This window comes from Anopheles maculipalpis, chromosome 2RL, assembly GCF_943734695.1.
Source record: "Anopheles maculipalpis chromosome 2RL, idAnoMacuDA_375_x, whole genome shotgun sequence".
In the NCBI taxonomy this organism is placed as follows: Eukaryota; Metazoa; Arthropoda; class Insecta; order Diptera; family Culicidae; genus Anopheles; species Anopheles maculipalpis.
This window is the reverse complement of record NC_064871.1, coordinates 63,365,855-63,387,109: the sequence shown is the minus strand read 5'-3', so window position 1 is coordinate 63,387,109 and position 21,255 is coordinate 63,365,855. Positions and strand designations below refer to the sequence as shown.

Here is a 21,255-nt window from a genome sequence, read left to right as displayed (position 1 = left end):
TTACAATCGCGCGCTTTCGTAAGAATGTTGCCATAAGGTTAAAGAAGCAAAACACATCCAACGAATGGATTATTTTAATGTGAAAAAATAAATCCTTCCACTACTCAATCACTCGGCACATTTATGCCTTCATTTTCGAATCTAATGTAAAAACACTCTACAATACTACACAACTATAAAATCAGTGAACAAAACTAACCTTTCTTTTCATGTTAACGTATCCATTTGCCATTCCCGTTGATCGATAAACGGTGCCAGCGGGTGGTATGCTTCGGCTATTAAATCAACGCATCTGGGAAAGGCAAAATGATAAAATTCATCAGCCCGGGCACCGAGATAGCCGGTGGCCAGATGAAACTTTATGTGTAGTTTTGTGGTGTTTTAATTCAATTTAAATAACGAGCTTTTCCAATTCTCCCTGTGGCACAAAAATCCGTCTGGTTTAGCTAACGATAGCCTTCCGGTGGTTAGTCTGCACCACGCACCGGAGAGGTAGCTGGTAGAAAAAAACGAAGGTTGACGAAAGGAATGCAGTGAGTAAAAAGTGTGGTGAAATTTAAATAAAAGTTTAATTTATTTACTTCCATACCGCTGGGTTTTTAGGCCACGGTAAGCGTTACTGGGCGGTTGTGGTTCGATATGGTCAGCTAAGCTTTCCATTCTGGGGTTGGGCTTCTGGTTGATTCGCTATACATTTGCCCACACTCTACATGGACACAATATATGAATGTGTACTTGTGAAGCACGCTGGGAAGTCGGTGGCATACATGGTTCTGTACCACCCACACGGGTACTCGAAAACAGACAGATGCCCAGACTGGCGCACACGTGTCTGGTGTAGCGGGTTAGGCATCTAGCGATCCAAAGCAAAGCATTGTGAAAAGTTTTTAATGGTGCAAAGGGATACAAAAGCATGCTTTTATGGTAATAATTATTTCATTGTTTTATACGGCACTGGACCGTCATAATTAATTATAAATAAATAAATAAAAATATTACATTGTTTTATTAATCAGGTCAAGTGGAAGTACAACAATTTATTATGTTTTTAATAAAATTCGTATACATTGATGTGATACAAATAATATTGTAATAAATTGTAATTTAATCGATTTATTTTTCTTACATCTTCGTGAAACTTTTCAACTTTTCAACTTTGCCATTGTTATAATAGTTAAATATAACAAAATAGTAGGATTTTTATTAGTAGTTTCATCGACTATTTAACCCTTCCGATAGTGTATAACAAGGCAACAAAGCAGTAACATCAGTGACAGCAACAGTGCAGAGGACGAAGTGTCTCCGCCATCACTGGATGCCAGGTTGCCAGCGCCATCAAGCAGCTTAAAAGCACCAAAACTGTTGGTAGTGTTGGATTGGCGGCCGAGCTCTTCAAATGCACAAGCTGATCTCGAGAATCGGGGAACAGGAAGAATTACCGGAGGAGTGGAAACTGGTCGTCATTCACCCAGTCTACAAAAAGGGTGACAGACTGGAATGCTCGAACTATCGTGCCATTTCAGTCCTCAATGCCGCCTATAAGACCCTGTACCAGATCTTGTTCCGCAGACTTGCCCCCGTTGCTACAGATTTCGTCGGCAACTACCAAGCGGGATTTGTTGGACGCAAATCCACCATCGACCGAATCTTCACTCTTCGGAAGATTCTCCAGAAGTGCCGAGAACTCCAGATCCCTACGCACCACCTGTTTATCGACTTCAAGGCGGCCTACGATACCATAGATCGAAATGAGCTATGGAACATAATGCAGCGGCACCACTTTCCTGTAAAACTGAACCGGCTGTTAAAGGCCACCATGAATTGGGTGCAGTGCAGAGTGAGAGTATCGAACATGCTGTCGGAATCGTTCGAATCTCAACTGAAACGTGAAGCAGCAAGAATTAGATTGATGATCAATGCGACGAAGTCGAAATACCTGCTTGCCGGAGGCTCTGATCGCGATAGAGCCCGAGTGGGAAGTAGCGTGTTAGTCGACGGCGACAACCTCGAGGTGGTAGAGGAGTTTTGCTATCTTGGGACTGTCATAACTTCGGATAACGATGTCAGCAGCGGAATCCGCAGACGCATTGTTCAGAGGAATCGTGCCTACTATAGCCTTCACCGACTGCTGAGATCCAGAAGACTTCGAGATCGCACGAAATGTGAGATATATCGCACACTGATTTGTCCGGTGGTCCTATATGGCCACGAGCCTTGGACCATCCGAGCGTAGAATGCAAACGCGCTTGGCGTGTTTGAATGTCGCATGCTCTGGACCATCTTCGGCGGTGTGTTCGAGCATGGAGTGTGGAGAAGAAGGATGAGCCACGAGCTTGCTGAGCTATACGGAGAATCGGACATCCTGACGGTAGCAAAGACCGACAGGATGTGTATAACACTTAGAATACAGATTTTGATTAATTATCTATAACGCAAGATACTAACGCTGTCGGACAAGATTGGAAGCTGTACGTTCACCGCTATGAAAACTCACAGCAGCTGGTGTCGGGAGCCAAAAGAAATTGCAACCACATAGAAAAGTTGATAGACAGCAATACGGCCTGGCCATCTTACATGAATAAAAAAAAAGTTGATAGAAAATAGTGGTACACGACCATCAAAAATACCATTGAAAAGCCCTTTGATAAGTCGTATTTAAAAACTCAATACGAAAATCCCATCAAGGATTGACAGCCAAAGCATCAAGTGAACCCTGGAATAATCGCAAAATTGTGGTGTGTTGTATGGACTCCAGCAGAGTCAGAATCGGGTTGTGAAACGGTCACCGCACTATTTTAGCATATTTCAAACTCATATTGACCACCATCAGCTAGCAGTTGATACGACATAATTGAGCATCGCGTCAAGAAGAACGTTCAGATACTTAACACACGGGCACCTTACAAGGTGATGTCCATTAAACGAGAAATTTAAGACCGTCAGAGTCCGTAAAGGACCGCAAGTAATAATTACACATTTATCTGAACAGAGGGGCGGCCCGGTGGTGGAAGCAACAGCGGCGCCGGTCTTCAAACGTCAGGAACGGGGTTCAATTCCCATCCAGATCGTCCCCTCGTAGTGAAGACTGACTAATCAACTACGTGGTATCGGCAAGTTTAGTAAGCCATTCAATGGCCGGCATGACCTTAGTGTAAGCGAACGAAATAAATACGTAAGCAAACCAAATTGAATTGCATAATGAATTAGGTAACACGTTTAGGAACATAAATAATGTGGAAAATTACAAACCGACTCCAGTGTTAATTACCAAACGAACAATTGCAACTTGCATTGCACTTCGGACCAACTCTACGAAGGAACTTTTGGCTGTTCTGCCTACCAAGAACACCGCGTCATGGGTAATTTATGGCCGGCTATCACGGATAAAATAGAAAGCATGATCTTTCCCAGCACCATGGCTTGAACTTTGCCACTGATGATGATCCATTCCGTGCTCAAAAGTTTAGTTCATCGCCCGAAGTTCGTTCACCATTGCGGACGGGATCAGCCAGACAGCAGCAAGCCAAGTTCACCATCTAACGATAGCGATGAATTTAATTACCAGCAAAATTAACTTCTCCCGAGACCACATTAATCTAAATAAAGCGTATAAATCTCAGACTCACACCGATCACAGGACGACGGGTGCTTCGGGACGCTCGCACCCGTCTTTTCACTTTCATTGACCTTGTAGTTGGGATCATAGACAAATCGGAACACGGGACAAGCTGAGCGCCAACAATGTCACGCAAGGAAGAAAGATGAATCAGCTCCTTTCAAATTAAATGGAGTTGACAATAGTGCTGAATGTGCGATGTCACTTCAAGTACGTGTAGTTCTTGGAGAGCTTTTTCTGGGCATTCTAGGTTTTAAATACATTTCTGATTCTGATTACTTCATTTGTATTATAAACAATAATTACTAAAAGTTCAAAGATTAAGCTTTTTCAGCTCAGTTAAGAAATCAAATAAATAAAGTAACTCGAAATCATTCAAGCAAATGCATTTTTATCATCCTTTCCCGAATGTGTCTTTCATACTTGGTCTACTGGGCCTGGGAAGCGAAATGTTTTCTCCCACCCTATCCCAACCATGCCGGAACAAGCAAATCTTCTTGATTCCACGAGATTAAAAAGTGAAGGCAACGTCATGTTGTAGCCACCGTTGTGCAGTTGTGCTGACTACCTTAGTCTACTTATTACAACCCATGTCAAAGTTATCCGACAGGGCGAGGATTGGAGTCGTCGCCGTCGTCGTCGGTCGGCCCGAACAGTTTGCCATTCGCCTGCCGTCGTACTATCAAGTTTGTCCACTGGACTGGAAAAATATGTTAATTTAATTCTACGCATTTTAACTCCACGCCGGCTCGTTACTAGTACGGAGCGTGATGGTTCCTTTTTATTCAGAGCGATATTTTTAAGAAGAGCAAAGGGATTCCCGTATGGGTAAAGAATAGGTTTCCAGGAATTCTGGAATATTAACATCCCTTAGCGATAGCTATATTGCAGAGGTCAGCTATTCGTACACTGAAATCGATTTAAATCCTTTAATAACATTGCTATTCTTCTAAATATTGATAGCAGCACTGGGCATAATTATTTCATGAGGATATTTGCGTACGATATCACCAATCACAGCAAAAAATCAATTAGAGGAGTGACCTACAACGTCAACATCAATTCAAGAATTGCAGCAATACCGTCTAAAAACCATTTCATGCGATGTGTTGCCTTTTTTGGAATGTTTTATTCCCAACAAGGTCCATTGCCATTCATGTTGGATATGTCAACAAATTCAACTAAGCGTTTCCATCAGCTGTAAGAAGTTCATTCTTCAACGATTCCCCTTAACGAACACTCGCAATCATGCGCACTGGCTCAATCAATTCCATTGCCCAGAATCAAGGGACGTCTATTGTAAGGGAATTATCCCCACCATTCTAAACTCTACTGGAGCACTTCCAATTGAACCCGATTAGTCGGGTTCGCGCTTCAGTTTCGCGTTGTACTCGGATTGAAACGGTCCTAAAGTTGGTGCACAAAGGATACACACGTCGCTGTAGTTCGCCTCACAGCCACACGATAGTCAAGCTGTTCTGTTTGGAAGAGAGAACCGAGTGAAGTCCAATGTGTAAGGATAACTATGCCTTCGTTGCATCGATTTTTGTACCAAGAGCTGATGAAATAATATCTGTTTGTTTGGTTGTTTTCGGCTGTTAATTCAATCAAATCTGTGCAAAAGTTGTAAGGAGTGTTTGAGTGTGTGTAACTCAAAATTAGTGATACAAGTGATGCATAATGGTGTGTTGTTTTGGGAGAATTATTGTATAAATCAATTATTCTACTTCTCAGATTTTGTGTTGTGAGGTGATGAAGCATCACCACAAATTCGATTGACGTCAAAGGGCAAAAATTACCTCAACACATGCACTGGCTGCTAAAACAAGTGCTTGAAAAAGTGATTACAGTTGCTATAATATCAATCGATTGATAGGTGTGTGAGAGTGTGTGATGTGTACAGCAAGCCATTACAGCGAGCGGAAGTCAAACGTGTATTCCGAATGATTGTTCAACGTCCCTCTGTCCAATAATAATCACCGTCAGTGAGGAGGTCTTCCCGATCTCGCACTCGTACCGTGTGCGGAAAATCGACTGCTGGCCAGGTGAAGCGCTAGCATTGTTCCAGTTTCCCATCCGGAAAAGCGCTCGACACGCTGTTTTGATGTCATCGCCGTAAACGTCATCGCCGTTGTTCAGTTTCGTTTTCCAGTGCGGTGGTGCCCTTTGCGAACGGCGAGTGCTCTGAGCGTGAGCCTTGTGTTCGGAGCACTTCCTGCGTGCTACATTGTGCACAGTCCCGTGCGGTTAAGAATCGGGTCCGGGTGTCTGTCCACGTGGCCGGGTGGCCAGTGCAAGCAGGGCTTAGTGAAAATATGATGTGCCAAGCATCGAAAGGTGTAGTGAATAATTTACACAAATCGCGAAAAGTATGGATAAAAGCTCTGTTCATTATACTCGTGCTGAATGCGCATGTGCTTGTTGTGACATCGCAGCAGCAGCAGCAGCACCAGCAGCAGCAGCAGCAGCACCAACACCAGCATCAGCAGCAGCAACAACATCAACAACAACAGCAGCTTTTGCCGACAAACCTACCATCACCGCAAAAACGAGGTAAACACTCATTTTTCCCACACTAGACGCACATTCCCGCGCCACAAACACCACATCATCACCATCGTCACTGCGCCACCAACACCACGGTCCGCCACCCGAGGCGGTAAGCCAAGTGTGTTTGCTCGTTGGTTAAAAGGAAAACGCTCGGCGTGAAAATTCCGGGCATTTTCCGACCCGCACAGAACACGCTCGCCTGTGTATGGGTTGGCTTTGACACACATTTTAAGCGTTCGGAGGAAATCGCTGTTTGAAGTGTGCATACACACGGATGGTTCTTTGTATCGCGCCTGTGAAAGTGCCTGTGTGTGTGTGTGTGTGTGTGTGTGTGTGTGTGTGTGTGTGTGTGTGTGTGTGTTTGCTTATTTCATACCGCATCTGAGCCCGGTGTGATGGACCCGGTTTTCCACACAAGCCTTTTAAATAAAAATTAACCTCGGTGATGCTCGGCGATCCTCACCAAAAATACATCGTTCGTGCAAGGATCGACTACAAAGCAGAGAGACAATCTTGTCTCATCAATAGCGAACCCTGAAGCTGTCCACATGTGTTTCTTTTTTATAACGAGACACTTTCGAAAATATGGAACAACATTGAAATGAATGAAACATGGCCAAAGCCAAAGCCGAGCCTTGTTGCGAGAACTGCATCAAAGTTATGAATGTGAATGAACCTTCCTTCCAACGGTGAAAGCACTTTTTCCCACCTGATGAAAATGATAGTTTTTGTTGCGTATTTTGATGTGAGTGAGTGTGTGTGTGTGTGTGTGTAAGCTGTATAGTGTTTGCTTCTTTAATGTTTCGTCCGAGAAAGAAACGTTCGTATGCAAATCAAAGTGCTGTCAGGGGAAAATGGTGATGAGCTGAGCACATACACACACACAAGGTAGCGGTTTCTGTGGGAAAGGCACTCAAACAACCCTTCAAAGAAAATTGTTCCTAGCGCACGGATATGATTTGTGCTGTCCTGAGCGGTAGCGTAGAGTTTGCAACCTTCTTTTAACGGTGTTCTTTGATATCTTTTTGCCATTTAGTGCTTAGTGCTTTTGACCGATAGGCAACAAGTTACAACAAGCTTGATGAATAAAAACCGATATGACTCCATTTATAGGCATGTAGATAAGATAGAAAATAGTAAACAGGGGAATTACCTTTTTTAACATCCGTAAAGTGAGAATGTTCACCTTTTTTTAACCGTGTCATTAGCATTTCTGCACCATACCTACCATCTTTTGTCCCTTGATTGTACTAATTAATCTTGATGTAATAAAGGGTAGAGTATTTTGTTAGGCTCTCTCTGTCTCTTTCGCTAGACCATTGTTATATCCATGCGTAATTGCAGACATAAAAACGTTGCCGGGAAGGACCTACGCACGTTTCAAATGGATTTTTAACACATCAAATATTATTTTACTATGGACGAAATAGAAAGGCGCAATAGAAAGGAACTGTGATTACAAAGCGGCATTAAATCCTCTCATCTATTTACTTTAACAGAGCTCATACATCTATTAGCGGTTGTCATGCAATGGCGCATAATTATAAATGAGCAATGGATGGTAAACATAAACAATGACGAAGGTGGTGTAAAAAAGAATCAGTGAACAGAATTATTTGTGAGCATTGTTTACAAAATCCCATTTTGTTTGAATTCCGACGTAGGTCTGTTCCAGCCGTGTCTTGTTTAATGGCTAGGTATTTAAGGCTTGAATGAATAAGGGCTTGAATTACCCGTACTTTAATAGCCAGCCCGGAGTATGAAAAGCATGACCCAACATTAAACGGAGAGCACCAGGTTGAAACACCATCAAAGTTGCTAAGGATTGACATTATCATTTTCACAAATGGCCACCTAAATTTTGGAGTTCTTTTTTTTTTTTTATTCATAAAAGACGGCCAGGCCGTATTGCTAATTTTGGAGTTCTTTACAATTATGAAAACGGATTTGGTGATATGAATAGCGATAAAATTCATTTGAAATTACTCAAAGTTTTGATTATAAGCTTCTGCGAAATCTTTTTTGAAATATTTAGTGAAATATTCCAAGCTTGTTGGGCAACTTTGCAATCATGTAGTGGAACTTCACATTAAACTGGAGGGAATTTCTACTGAGCGTTTTGTTCTAGTCTGTTAAACTCACAAAATGAACAATTGGCTTCAAAAGCTTGTTTATATGGGGGCGTCGTGGTGGTATAGTTGTCAGCAGCGCCGGGCTTCAAACGGTAGAACCGAGGTTCAAATCCCATCTGGACGGTCCCCCCGTAGTGAGGACTGACTATCCAACTACGTGATATCGGCAAGTCTAGTAAGCCATTACGATGGTCGGCGTGATCTTTAGAGGTGTCGTTAAGGCAAGAAGAAGCTTGTTTACATCAGCACACCGTTTCACACATTTGAACGGGTTTTACACAACAAATAGTAGTAAAGGATGTTCTTATTCCTGCTTCTTTTAACCATAACTGATGGCAAAATTCCACACTCACGATGCCAATTTCCCTTCAGTGAATGCAAAATTCCATTATTTGATTGCAACATTCAAACACAAAATGGGCTTGCAGTATTCAAATGTTAATTTGAAATATTCCCCTAAGTGATTGTACAATTCGATTATATGGATCGAAGCTCTGTATCAAAAAGTCTTTAAGATTATTTTTTCAAGTTAAGCGCAAATAAGTAGCCAATATTAAAAAATCAAAATAACAGTTTTACAAAAGCAGTCCAAGTTGTTGAAAAAAAAAACTAAACTTGGTTTTCTCTTTGCATGGTTACACATTTTGAAAGTATCCGCCTCATACGAACTCTCTACAGCGTTGACCAAATTTCATGAGATAGCTTATTCTACAAACCCTTCCACTAAACGACAACAAACATCAAACCCTCGTCAACGGTAAATTCAATTAATGCGTTTCGATCTAGCACCATGCTGTCCGGCATGTTGATGTTTCCACTCTTCCCTATCGGAACTCTAGCGTCCGAACCAACCAAGAATGGCCTGATTGGTTGTCGTGGCATTGGAACCTGATGGTTTATATTCGTGTGAATGTGCGATCTTCGTTTTTTTTTTATTTCCAATTTTCCCAGCCCAAACTACGGGACAGGAATCGTAACCAGCTTTCGTGCCCATCTGCGTTGCTGTGTAGCTTTGAAGTCAGTGTAAGATGAAAAGCAAAACGACCGGATCCCATTGGGCAATTTGTGAGCTGAAAGTAGCAGCCAATATTGACAACCCACGTTTTTATCTGTCTCTAGGATGAAGATTGTTTTGGTGAGTTTGCTGTGCAGCAGGATTAGAACGATTTAATCTTGCGAATGAAACGGGCGAGTCTATCAGCTGCTTGATGTGCTGTAAATGGGTGGATCGAAATATTTTATTTATTCATAAGACGCACTTTTTCAAAGAAGATGTGAGTATGATTGGAAGTTTTAGAGGCAGGATGTCGTTTGAAGTTTATGTTTGATGTTATTTATACACATTTTATATAGTTTTCAAGACTATAATGTCTCCGACGCATTATCACCTGCTGAGGGCACAAACGTAGGTCGTAATTAGTAAATCTGTCTGTTGAATGTGGATCTTAATCATTTGCTAGGTGCGTTGCATTGTAAAACTGTGCTTCAATCATTTTTCAAGCAGTTGTTCTGCTTTTAAACGAGCGACACTTCGTACAGCATCCATATGCTAGGTGTCGTGTTGATAATTCATGAAAAATACTTCAGATAAAAAAGTTCCCATGCGTGCAAGTGGTTGCGGTGTTAGATAAGCTTTTTTTGCCGTATGAAAGATAGAGATAGAAGAGCAAATATGGCTGCATGGGACGAAACAAAGCTACTGAGCACCTTCATCGAAAGTACCATAACATATGATAAGCGTATGCTAATTTTATTCATCTTAAGCACAGCCGAAACATCTCTTCTCATTCCAACGCGTTCACTGGGCGGGAGGGAAATTTTTTTTTGTTGCTTTGTTGTTCGGAGAATTTGTACGATTTTCCTGGACCTCATCGCCATCAACGTTATGGTTGCAACACTCTGTACTGCATACACAATGCCACCCCTATCCAACAAAGTACGTGATTTGAACTCATCCAAAATTATGCTAATATTAAATCCGTGTTTCTATACACAAGACACAAGTTTCTGTACATTCCCATTGCTTCGAGTGCTAATATTTTTAATCGTTAGTCCTAGTAGTGGAATAAAAACTTTGTGGATTATTAAAAATTGTACATAGCGTTTTAGTAATATTATAACCCTTCGATATTTGCCTAATACTGGCAACCATGGCTTTTTCTTTTTTTCTTAACAACCATCTGGGTCAGACCGGCCATCGAATAGACTTTTAGTTGGATAGTCAGAACGGTCCGGAAAGGATTTGTACCCCGGTTCTGCCGTGTGAAACCCGGCGTCGCTATTGCCACGGCCACTGGGATAAGTTTAATGATAATGATGAGGGTTCTATTTAGGTCCTACAATACAATTCGTTTCAATTGATGGTCCGCGATTTATGCTGATGTGTAAACTACGATTTGGTATTATTAGAAGTGAGCGCACTCTGAACTCTGAAGGCCGTAAATACTTTAAAACCACGACTCGTACACTACTAACAAATCGTTCGTATTTGCAGGATCTGGCCATAAGAGGACATAAAATTGATCTTAAGTAGATAATTTGCTTCATGCTATGTATTACGCCAGTAACACACCCATCCCTTTCTCGCAACATTTGCAAAGTTGATAGTTTGGTAGACTCCAGACATGTCTGGGTCATGTGTAAATATATCTTGATTGGATTAAATTCGAATTATGAATTCTGGAAACGAAGAATAGAAGCTCAAGAATTGTTTTTGTTTCTTTTCTTCACTTTCTCCAGAAATTGCTTCGTTGGCGAAGGTTATTTTAGAAACACAACAATTACTGTATGGATTTAAATAATTTTATTACTGTTTGATGCATACCAAGTTAAAAAAATCACTCTGAAAATAGCAATGTTTTCATGTTTTTCTTTTCATTTTACTACGTACTTGCTCCAACACACTAGAAAACAAAATTACAACAGAGTGTCACAGCTTGAGATTTAGTTTCCGGTATGCAACGATTTCATCCATCCTGTGTAGCTTTGGCTGTATTTTTGTAGAAACGCGCAAGGCAGTAAAGCTAACAGAGTGTATCGCTTATTTTTATTGCGCTAAATACGCCCAGAGGGAAAAGTTGCCCCGGCTACGCAGGTACGTGACACTTTCAGCGTATGGCAAAAGGATGGACTCGAAGGGGTATTTTGTGCCTTGTCGCCTGTTTGCAAGGTCAACGTGACTACCTGTACAGGTTGTGGTAGCAAGTATTGTTTAGAAGGAGGGGTGTTTTTTTTTTTCGTTTTTGAGGGTAGGATCTCAACCAACCATTGATTTCAAAAATGTTTTTATAAGGCGTACTATGAACAATTAATAAGAGACTATTGTTAAACTTAGCGTACAAAGTATTTCGGAATCATAATATATTTCAACTTAAAATTTGATTGATTTGTTTTAAAATTAAAGAAAAAACATTCATACAAATTCCAGAGCGTTCCCGAGAGTATTTCAAATATTACAACAGGGACTATGAAATGAATGCAAAAAACAATATTAAATGAAGCATTTCTATGCTGTCCTAAGATACATGTACATCATACATCATCAGCATCAGTGGCGGGATGGGCTGTGAGCCAAGGCAGACGTTAAGATGGGACTCACTATCCCAGACAAATCGTCGTCTAAGAAGTCTCGGATTTAAAAGTCCCTGTTCGTCGTAAGGAACTTACAACCGATAAGTCCATGACATTTCTTATCCTTTACATCATTCAAAGGATCCCATGCATCAAAAGGCTTTACTATCGAAAGGTTGCCATCTTTCAAAAGTCTTCCTACCAAAATACTTTGTAGTAGTAGAGTCCTGTTCGTCCAAAAACCCTCCTATAACATTTTCTTCCTTTCGCTTCCTTATACACCATCAAATTTTCTTTTTTTCCTTTTCATTTCATTTTCATATGCATAAGGTCCGCTGAAGGCTCAACCACTATTACCTTACATACTAACTGAACTTAGTAACTAACGATAAAAAAACAAATATACCGCAGAACAAGGAAAAGGAAACAGAAAAAATCGATCGATTGAAATCAAGTCTGGAGTAGAAATGTTAAAAAAGGCGAATACATACAACAATCGGATCGTTATGGCTCTCACACGTACGACGACTTCCTTAACCTTTTTCTCGTTCGGAGAACTGAAAATGTCTTTTAAGTCATGAGTTACATATTAAGAATTTTTAATTAACATGTAACGTGATATCATGCAAATCTATTAGGTGTACAAATAAATAACGGCCGTTTTTTCATAAGTTTATTTTTACTGGTGGCATTTTTATTTGTATAAATTGGGTCAATCAAAGTATTGGCCATTATTATTTATTACTTTCTTCAACCTTTCGGGTAAATCGCGGATTTCTTTTCAGAAAAATCATACGTTTTTCGACGCAATCCAGGTATCCAACCAATTCTGAATCTGTTCATAGAAAGAGAACTGCTGGTCAGTCAATCCATGTGCCATGGATCGGAACAGATGGAAATCCGATGGTGCCAGATCCGGTAAATACGGTGGCTGCGGTAAAACATCCCATATGTGGCCGAGCATTTTTATGCAGCAGAATAACTTTGTCGTGTCGTGATGAGTATTCTGGCCGTTTTCCACGCAGTGCTCGGTTTAAACTCATCAATCGTTTCCGGTAGCGTTCACCAGTGATTGTTTCTCCCGGTTTCAGAAGTTCGTAGTAGATGACACCAAGCTGGTCCCACCAAATACTCAGAATAGCGTTCGAGCTATGGATGTTCGGCCGAGCTGATGATGTTGAGGTTTGGCCAGGGGATCCCCATGATTTTTGCGCTTAGGATTGCTGAACAAAATCCACTTCTCGTCTTCCGTAACGATTCTGTGCAGGAACTCCTTTCTGTTGTGCCTCTGGACCAGCAATTCACACATGAAGATTCTGCGTTCAATGTCCCGCGGATTCACTTCGTGTAGTATCCATTTGCCCTCCTTCTGTATCATTCCTAATGCGTTCAGCCGTGATGATATGGCCGGATGAGTTACACAACGTACGGCTGCAAGTTTTTCTTGCGTTTGGCATTGATATTCCTCCAGTAAAGCCGTCAATTCCTCGTTGGCGAACGTTTTGGGCCTTCCTTCACGTTGAGCATTCTCTACGGCGAAATCACCGCTTCGATAGCGTCGAATCCAATCCCGACACCTTGTTTCGCTTAGAGCAGCATCGTCGTAAACACTCGAAAGCTCTCGATGCGCTTCAGCTGTCGTTTTCTTCGCTCGAAATAAATACAGCAACACCTCCCGCATATGGCGCTTATCCGGCTAGGAACTAGAACTAGAAACTTTTACTCGCACGAAATAATGCCAAATCTTTTTACATAGTTTGACTATGTCATTCCCGAACTTGATTTATGACGTTTGTAAACGTCGAAATCGCGTCACAGTCCACAGTGGTCCCATCTATTTCAAAACGGACGTTATTTATTTGCGGAGCTAATAGACAAAGATAAAGAAAACAGGAAACCTTGTGATCGAGGCGAACTCATATTTCAGGGATCTCAAATATCTAGAGATCTTGTCGTGTCATGGACACAGGATCTTGTCAGTGAACCCAGCTAACCTTGTGCACGGAACCCAGTAAAGCTGGGTTTGTTTAGTTATGTTTTTTAAACGTAATTTGAACCGCACCGGCTACTCAATCGTTGCTTGTTGATAACGAGTTATGCAAAATTAATATCTTTTAATATCCATTGTTGGGGTAAGGGGTGGGACCCATTATCAACAACATAAAAGTAACCCAAAACTACACTCTCTTAACCAAACCTAATCACAGGCCGCACAAAATCTTTATTTATAACTATTCTTGGATGTGTTCATGAAACAGCAAAATCCGGTTGTTAGAAAATTCCGAAAAACTGATTATTAGAAACATTTCTTTCATTTAGAAAAAAATTAACATATTTTATTATTAAGTCAAGAAAACGAAGAATTACAAGAACTATTTGCAACACTATGCTAGCTAGCCAGCTCTGGCTGTAGAGAAACAGTCCGGATGGGATTAGATATTCAATCCTGCCGTGTGAAGATCGTCGTCGCAATCGTCTCGGTCGTAAAATCCCATTAAGATACGATTATAACTAAACAAAACGTCTAGAGCTGTAAAGCTCTACATTTTATCAATCTTTTTTATGTAAGTAAAAACTTAAAAATGTTCCAAAAGGAAGTCGCATCACAACATGAGTGGCGCGAATGCACGAGCATGCAAAGGATAATGCAAAAAAAAAAAATCAACATTTTCAATCTCACGCCATGTTTTGTGTAAAGCAAGATAATCTACGACACATAAAAGCAAACAAAAACCGTAAAACAATCGTGCTAGAATCACGCAACTTATCAGCAAACCAGTTGAGAACAGCTCAATCATGGTGCAGTACGATGCTTCACTTGAAATGTGCACCTAGCTCGGTAAAGATACCTTCAGCGCTGCCCATTCAGCGTGTGTCCTTGTGTTTTTCCAACGACTTGCGGTTGAATGATGAAAAAATAATTAACGAGAGCACTGCATTCACTTGGAAAAGTAATCTAGTGCACCTTGGCAGAATACACCACAAGCATGATTCCGTTGCTTTATGTCGCTTTATGGACTCAACCCAGCCCCGCTGTTGATAACGGGTCCAGATGCACAGATGAAAATTGTTGTGTTGGCTTGTAACTTTGCTTTTTCTTTCATTATGATCCACTGCTCTTGGCTCTTTGTTCATCTGGTAGACACATAAAGAAAACACGAAAGGCTAGATTGCGACGGTAACGATAGGGTCCGTTTCTTCTGTGTTTCCATGCACTTGACTGCATTGCAATTATTTCGGCGTGGTAAAAAAAAGGTTTACCGTGTACCTTGACACTTGGACGGATTCTGTGATGCACCACTGAAGAAAAGCGGAGTGAAGAAAAGTGGCTGGGAAAAGTATAACAACAAAAATGTTATTTTGATCTGGGGCTTGTTTTGCAGTTTGATATGTAAAATTTCATATTACATACCTTAGTAATTAGCAATTCCAATGAAGCCTGACAAGCTTTTTTTAACCAATACACATAGCTAATATGACAATACGGCATTGGACCGTCATAATCAATTGTAAATAAACACATAGCTAATATAACTATGAAGTATTGATCTCTTAACGTTTAAGAAAAGTTAGCACCTCATTATGATTAGAGAACTTCATTTAACTTATTTTTATTCCATCCTAGGTATCAAGTTTTTTATCGCAGAATGAATAGGGTAGCTCCCCAACCTGAGCTTCATACATAAATATTTTAAATAAAATTTTGTTAAATAAATTGTTCCACAAACACATGAAACCTGCCAAAATTTGCAATACGCTCTACGCTTCAAATTTATTGTTCCCCAAAGAAATATAGCCACCAGAGCAAATGCACGAGAGGATCAAAGTTAATTTCTTCGGTGCCAAAAATTCGTAATATGAGCTCTGCGTTACGCCCCACAAATTCGAGCTGCGCCACAAATCATTGCACCCTGCAGGCGCTTCTTGTCGAAGGGAGCGAAGTTGCCAAACGAACTAATCGTGAAAGACCATGCGCCTCCATTTTATCGAGAGCGACTTTGGTTCGGTGAAAATTCGGTGATCCTTTGGACCAAAACCTTTTCCATACTTCACCTGCTTTCCACCGTGTATGTGTGTATGTGTGTGTATATGTTCTTAAGGATCACGTATATTTCGACCGTTTGTGTATGATTTATGCTTCCTGTTATTATTAATACGTTCATAAAAAGGCGAAACATAATTTGCGCTGGTAATTAAATTTATACGAAACACAGCGCTGAATAACGACCACAGAGGTGCTACATATGGTATCCGTGTATCGTCCTTGTTTCTTTCGCTTGCGGTGTATGTGGACCCCCCAAATCCCTTGTGAAATATGGTTTTCCGGTTGTGGAACCTGCTGCTCATCGGATATTCATTGCCTGCTGGGAATGCCTCTTAAAGAAACGTGTCCTACACAGCGGTATCTAAGCCAAGCCTGGGACGGAATGAAAAACTCGTCGTTTCACACTTACTTCCCGATTGCTCCGAAAACGGTGAAGGCACTAGCAGCGGAGAGGTACAAATTTTTGACCAAACGGTACACGTGACGTGATTCGAAACACCGGAAGAAGGCCATTCGTCTCCTACACAACTGTTAAGCCAACCGTGAACTTGGAGATGGTGGATTTAATTCAAAAAACGTGCCGTTCACACGAATGTAGGGTAAATAAAGAAGTTTAAACAGAAACCGTAGCGCGTGCTTTAAGAGGAAATTAAAGTGAATATTTATTTTAAATGCTTTTTTTGAGTGATGTTAACATAAAGGATTTCACTTGTTATTTCCAGAAATCTATTCGTTTTCAAAAAGTAAGAGGTGTATCGGAACACATTGCTTGTTGAAAAATGTAGGGTTTGATAGTATGATCAGGCGCAGTATATATTTTGTTTGACTAATAAAGATTGTACGGATCAGTTTTTTTTATAATCCTCGTTGTAAGCTTATTTAACGGATTACATCTTTTGGCAGGAGTTTATATGAATTTAATATTCGTATAAAAGAACTCAATTAGCTAAACAGTTATTATTTTCTGCTTTTTGTCAGCTTAAGCAATATATTATCCAAGTAAATATGAAAGTATTATTGAAAAGCTTCGCGAAACTTCGAACCATTTTGTGTGCCGAAATATTTATCAAGACGTGATAGTTTGCGCGGTGTTAGAATATGTTAGAACATAGAAACTATGTTTGTTTTGTAAACCTTTTAATTTTTATTATTCTACCTCTAGAAAGTGTATAAAATTAGCTATCTTCAAACATCTTGTTTAAGTTTATAGATCATCGTATTAAAATCAGTTACAAATCCTGAAGCGTGTATACGTTTATGATTTGCCTGAGGTCAATTTTATTTTTGTTTGAGCGTGTCATTGCCAGGTAGTTTTTAATAATAAAAAATGCATCTGATTTTGCTATTATACATTCATGGAGTGTACGCGCTTTTTTTAGCTACCTTATACTACACAACATAGTCTTGGCCGTCGCTTCTATTTGCTAGAATTTACTTTACTCACCGTCATTCAGTCAGAGTCTGTTCAGCGAACCAAAGAATAGTTAGAGAATAAGATTTGATACGTGTTTCAAACAATTGAAGGACCGGCTACGCTTCCATACTTGGTAAAGACTCTGTTATGTAAATAACTGAAGTCCGTACCAGTAAGCCAAGTTACAAACACAATTCCTATATAAACCGATGTTCCATTCCGATTATGGTCACGGTTTTTCGTCCTAAAATTATTACGAGAATGCTGGCGAACGATTCCGCTTGACAATATTGTTACACGAGTGTAAGCTGAAAATGTTATGCAGAGGTATTTGCCAAACGATAAATAAAAAAATCTGTCGTGAATAAATTTTTAAAATGCCTGTGGGATAAAGGGACGATTCAGTAGTAACGAATTGTATTTTACATACTGAATCTACATCCTCTTATTATTTTCCAGCTGTATTGAACACTTCGTGTAGACATGATCTGTTATGCATTGAAGGAGGTCCCACAAGCCTGTATCCTAATTCAGTCAGGTTCGACTCTAAATGATTGAGGCAAATAACTTGCTGTTATCGTTTAAGCAGCGTGCCAAATGGCTCGCTAATTAGCTCATTCTTGACCCACAATGCGATCTCTTTTTCCACGTAACCTAGATCTACAATCCATTAAAAACAGTCATTAGTCCTATAGTGAGTGCAGATATATAGTATAGAGATAGTTGGCTAGTTGGTTTCCACGGAAGTAGATAGACAGCGTAAAGGGAGAACTTTTGCTGTATGGATTAGGCACGATAAGACAAGCGCTGAGTGGATGACTTCTAAACCATCCTAGCATACTCGAGAATTAACTGAACCTAAACCACCGTTGTGACCCGGTGGTTTAGGCGACAGCGGCGCCGGTCTTCACACGGCAGGAGTTCCAGAGTTCAAATCTCATCCAAACCCCGTAGAGAGGACTGACCATCCAACTACGTGATATCAGCAAGTATAGTAAGCCATTCGATAACCGGCGTGACCTTAGACGATCGTTAAGAAGAAGATCCAAGAAGTTGATTGCAGTGACTGATGAATTCTTCGGTATGATGATCAAAGGTCAGATTGATGTTAAGCAAAATCCCAAGATTATTTATACGTGTTGTTCGCTCAATATAAGCTCTGTAAATATCGTAGTTATAGTGAATGGTCTCTCGATCTCTACTGAGTTATATTATCTATAATTTGTCGTGACACAGCTTTAGATGATTCTGGATACACCAGTGAAACAAATTTCCTAAGGGTTGTTGTAGTTCATGCGGGCTGGAGCCATTTTGTAATGTCATAAATAATTTCACGTCGTCTGTGATCGGTAACGTACTTGGCTGTAAGTGGAACGAAGACCAGATCATTCATGTCTAGAGAGATAAGAGTAATGGACCTCGCTTATTGCCGGATCACACCAGGCTGAGTATCCACAGCAAGTATGATTCTGTTAAACAATGAACCTAGAGACTTCGATGCATTGGTTGGTATCTTAAGAAAGGATCGTTTCCAAGAGGTAGCTCTCCTGTACCACCCCGAAACCATCGTCGCCACCCATTTAAAATCTCTCACACTCTGCACACACACCTTTTAAAATCTCTGCACACACACCTTCTGCAAACAGATATACATTCTTCACCGCAATAATCCTTATTCCACAACTAAAAGGACTGAAATCTCTGCCCGCTGTTTCCAATCGAGTCCACTTACTGTCGGTTAAAAACCTTTTCCAGGTTCCTTCACGGTGAGCAATTTGGTCACGCATATAAGGAAATATGGCCGAAATATACAGAGACTTTATGTTGCAAAGCAACAGATTCTTTCAACATAAACCCGGAGAAGAGACGTGATTTTTAAAAATGTTGCAAAGCAACATACTCTTTCACTACCCGTAAGTATTTAACTTAAACGTTTTTTAGATCTCAATCTTTATTAACAGTAGTCTCCGCTTAAAAAATCACGTCTTTTCTCCGGGTTTTTGTCGAACGAATGCCTCGTCATCTTCCCGGGCGATGCCGTTGCCCCCAAGCATGTTCGTGTTCTCGCCGTCGCTAATCGGTTTTCGCCCGCCGATCAATTTCACCGCATCCGCAGCGCCCTCTAAAGGCGAATCCTCCGCTTTAGGCAGTCGCTCGAATTGACTGTTGAGTAGTCAACACCTTACCAGTCAACCTTTTCTCAAAATATACTCTAAAAATTGTTAATAGTACAACGCAAATCTTCTATGCGAGGGTCTGATTATACGTCTTCAGTATTGTTTTATGAACTACAGCCAATCAACTTCAATTTATTCTCCATTCTATTCCACAGCCGGTAACACTGCCGATGGCGCCAAGGACCATTGCAACAAAACTGTTGATATCTATGAGGATATCTCTTCCCCGGAAGTAACTAACCTCAACCGAAACCGACCACTCACATGTTGGTACCGGTTTCGCAGCTTTCGTGGTGCGCCGCGCGATTGGGTGCTTCGGCTGAACTTTAAAAAGTTCAAAGTAGGAACTCTACTGAATGCGACGCACTGTGATGGAGGCTACTTGCAGGTAAGATAGTTTACCACTCATCAACCGATACGTCACTCTCTGTGATTCAATTTCATATCCGTAAATAATGCTTTTTTGATCGTTGTCCTGGTGGAATTGTGTTTTTATATAATCCCTCGTCGCGTCCCATGGTTGCAACTCCTTAGTTAACCCTTGCGAAAACCAGCAACGGCACCCAACCCAAACCAAAAATCCTGCTCTGTCAGGAAGGTACATCTTTCTTCATTACATCGCACAACGCAAAAAATACTGATCCGTTGAATTGGCAGTTCGGAGCGACGATTTGGCATTCGTTCCAGGAAATGAATTTTCATCCAATGGATTGTACATTATTTATTCGTTCGAGCAACTTGTCACGTACGCCAACGGCAACATCCGATTTACTCCGTTCAACTCGCACTTGCATCGTTCACTTTCGTGCACCATGGCCACCGATCGACTACTGGTGGAATGCCGATGCCAAAAGTTCCATCGCTCCGGTGGCAGCATTCCGTCTCATGCTTTCCCGGCGATGTTCGACGCGGAGCTGAACGGATCAGAATAACGTTCGGTTTCTCCGGATGATGGAGGTTGTCGTTTTACGTGCGCTGTAATCTCAGTTCCGGTGCAGTATGCTACCATTGAATATGTGCTATTGGCTGAAAATGACAGTTGAAAAATTTCTTTTCCCAATGCTACGACTGACGTTGAAGGAAGTGAGAGAAATGTGGCAAGTAGTTCATCGAAATGGATTTTAAATGAAGGCTGATAGAGCTGGGAACTTGTTTTCCTGTACTTCCACTGGTGAACAGTGTGGTAGATGAAAAGAACATAATTAACTCCTGACAAACAGCATGGATAAAACATGAAAATATTTTTTTGAAAACGTCATCACCATGGTATCGTTTTATGCATGTTACCAATCAATGAAGATATCTCCATTATTCGAACTGACTATTCGACTAATTAATATGCAATATGAGTAAGCCACACAATGGCCGTTGAACTCTAGAAGATCGTTAAGATAATAAGGATAGAAGAAATAGAGATGAACCATCATTCTAGTGTGCATTTGTCGATTGATTCAATACCTTAAAATTAAACAACCTTAAAACTGGGACTTAAAACACTGTCCAAAAGTCACAAATCTGACAATTTTGCTTTGCTTTATCTTTCCGAGTACAGCCTGTTATATTCAGCAACTCATGAAAGTGGATTCGCTACACCCTTGGCAACGTGGAATGCGCAAAATGGCACTTGCAAATGGTCTCTGAGATTGACCTCGTCATCGTTTGCCGCATCTTCGGAACGATGCTCGTTTGCATTGCGTTCGCGCCATCGTACCACTGACACTGGCGGTGCGGCCATATTTCACGACGACAAA

At 40.8% G+C, this 21,255-nt stretch overlaps 1 protein-coding gene across 1 annotated transcript in view; it reads left to right on the top strand.

Moving 5' to 3' along the window:
• The first annotated feature begins 5,915 nt into the window (after positions 1 to 5,915).
• LOC126568811 (uncharacterized) overlaps positions 5,916 to 21,255 on the top strand; it is a 230,913-nt gene continuing 215,573 nt past the window's right edge. The window contains exons 1-2 of the mRNA XM_050225454.1: positions 5,916 to 6,169; positions 19,660 to 19,892. Coding sequence (XP_050081411.1) covers positions 5,932 to 6,169; positions 19,660 to 19,892 — 471 coding nt within the window. The 5' untranslated portion in view covers positions 5,916 to 5,931. The remainder of the gene's footprint in view (positions 6,170 to 19,659; positions 19,893 to 21,255) is intronic.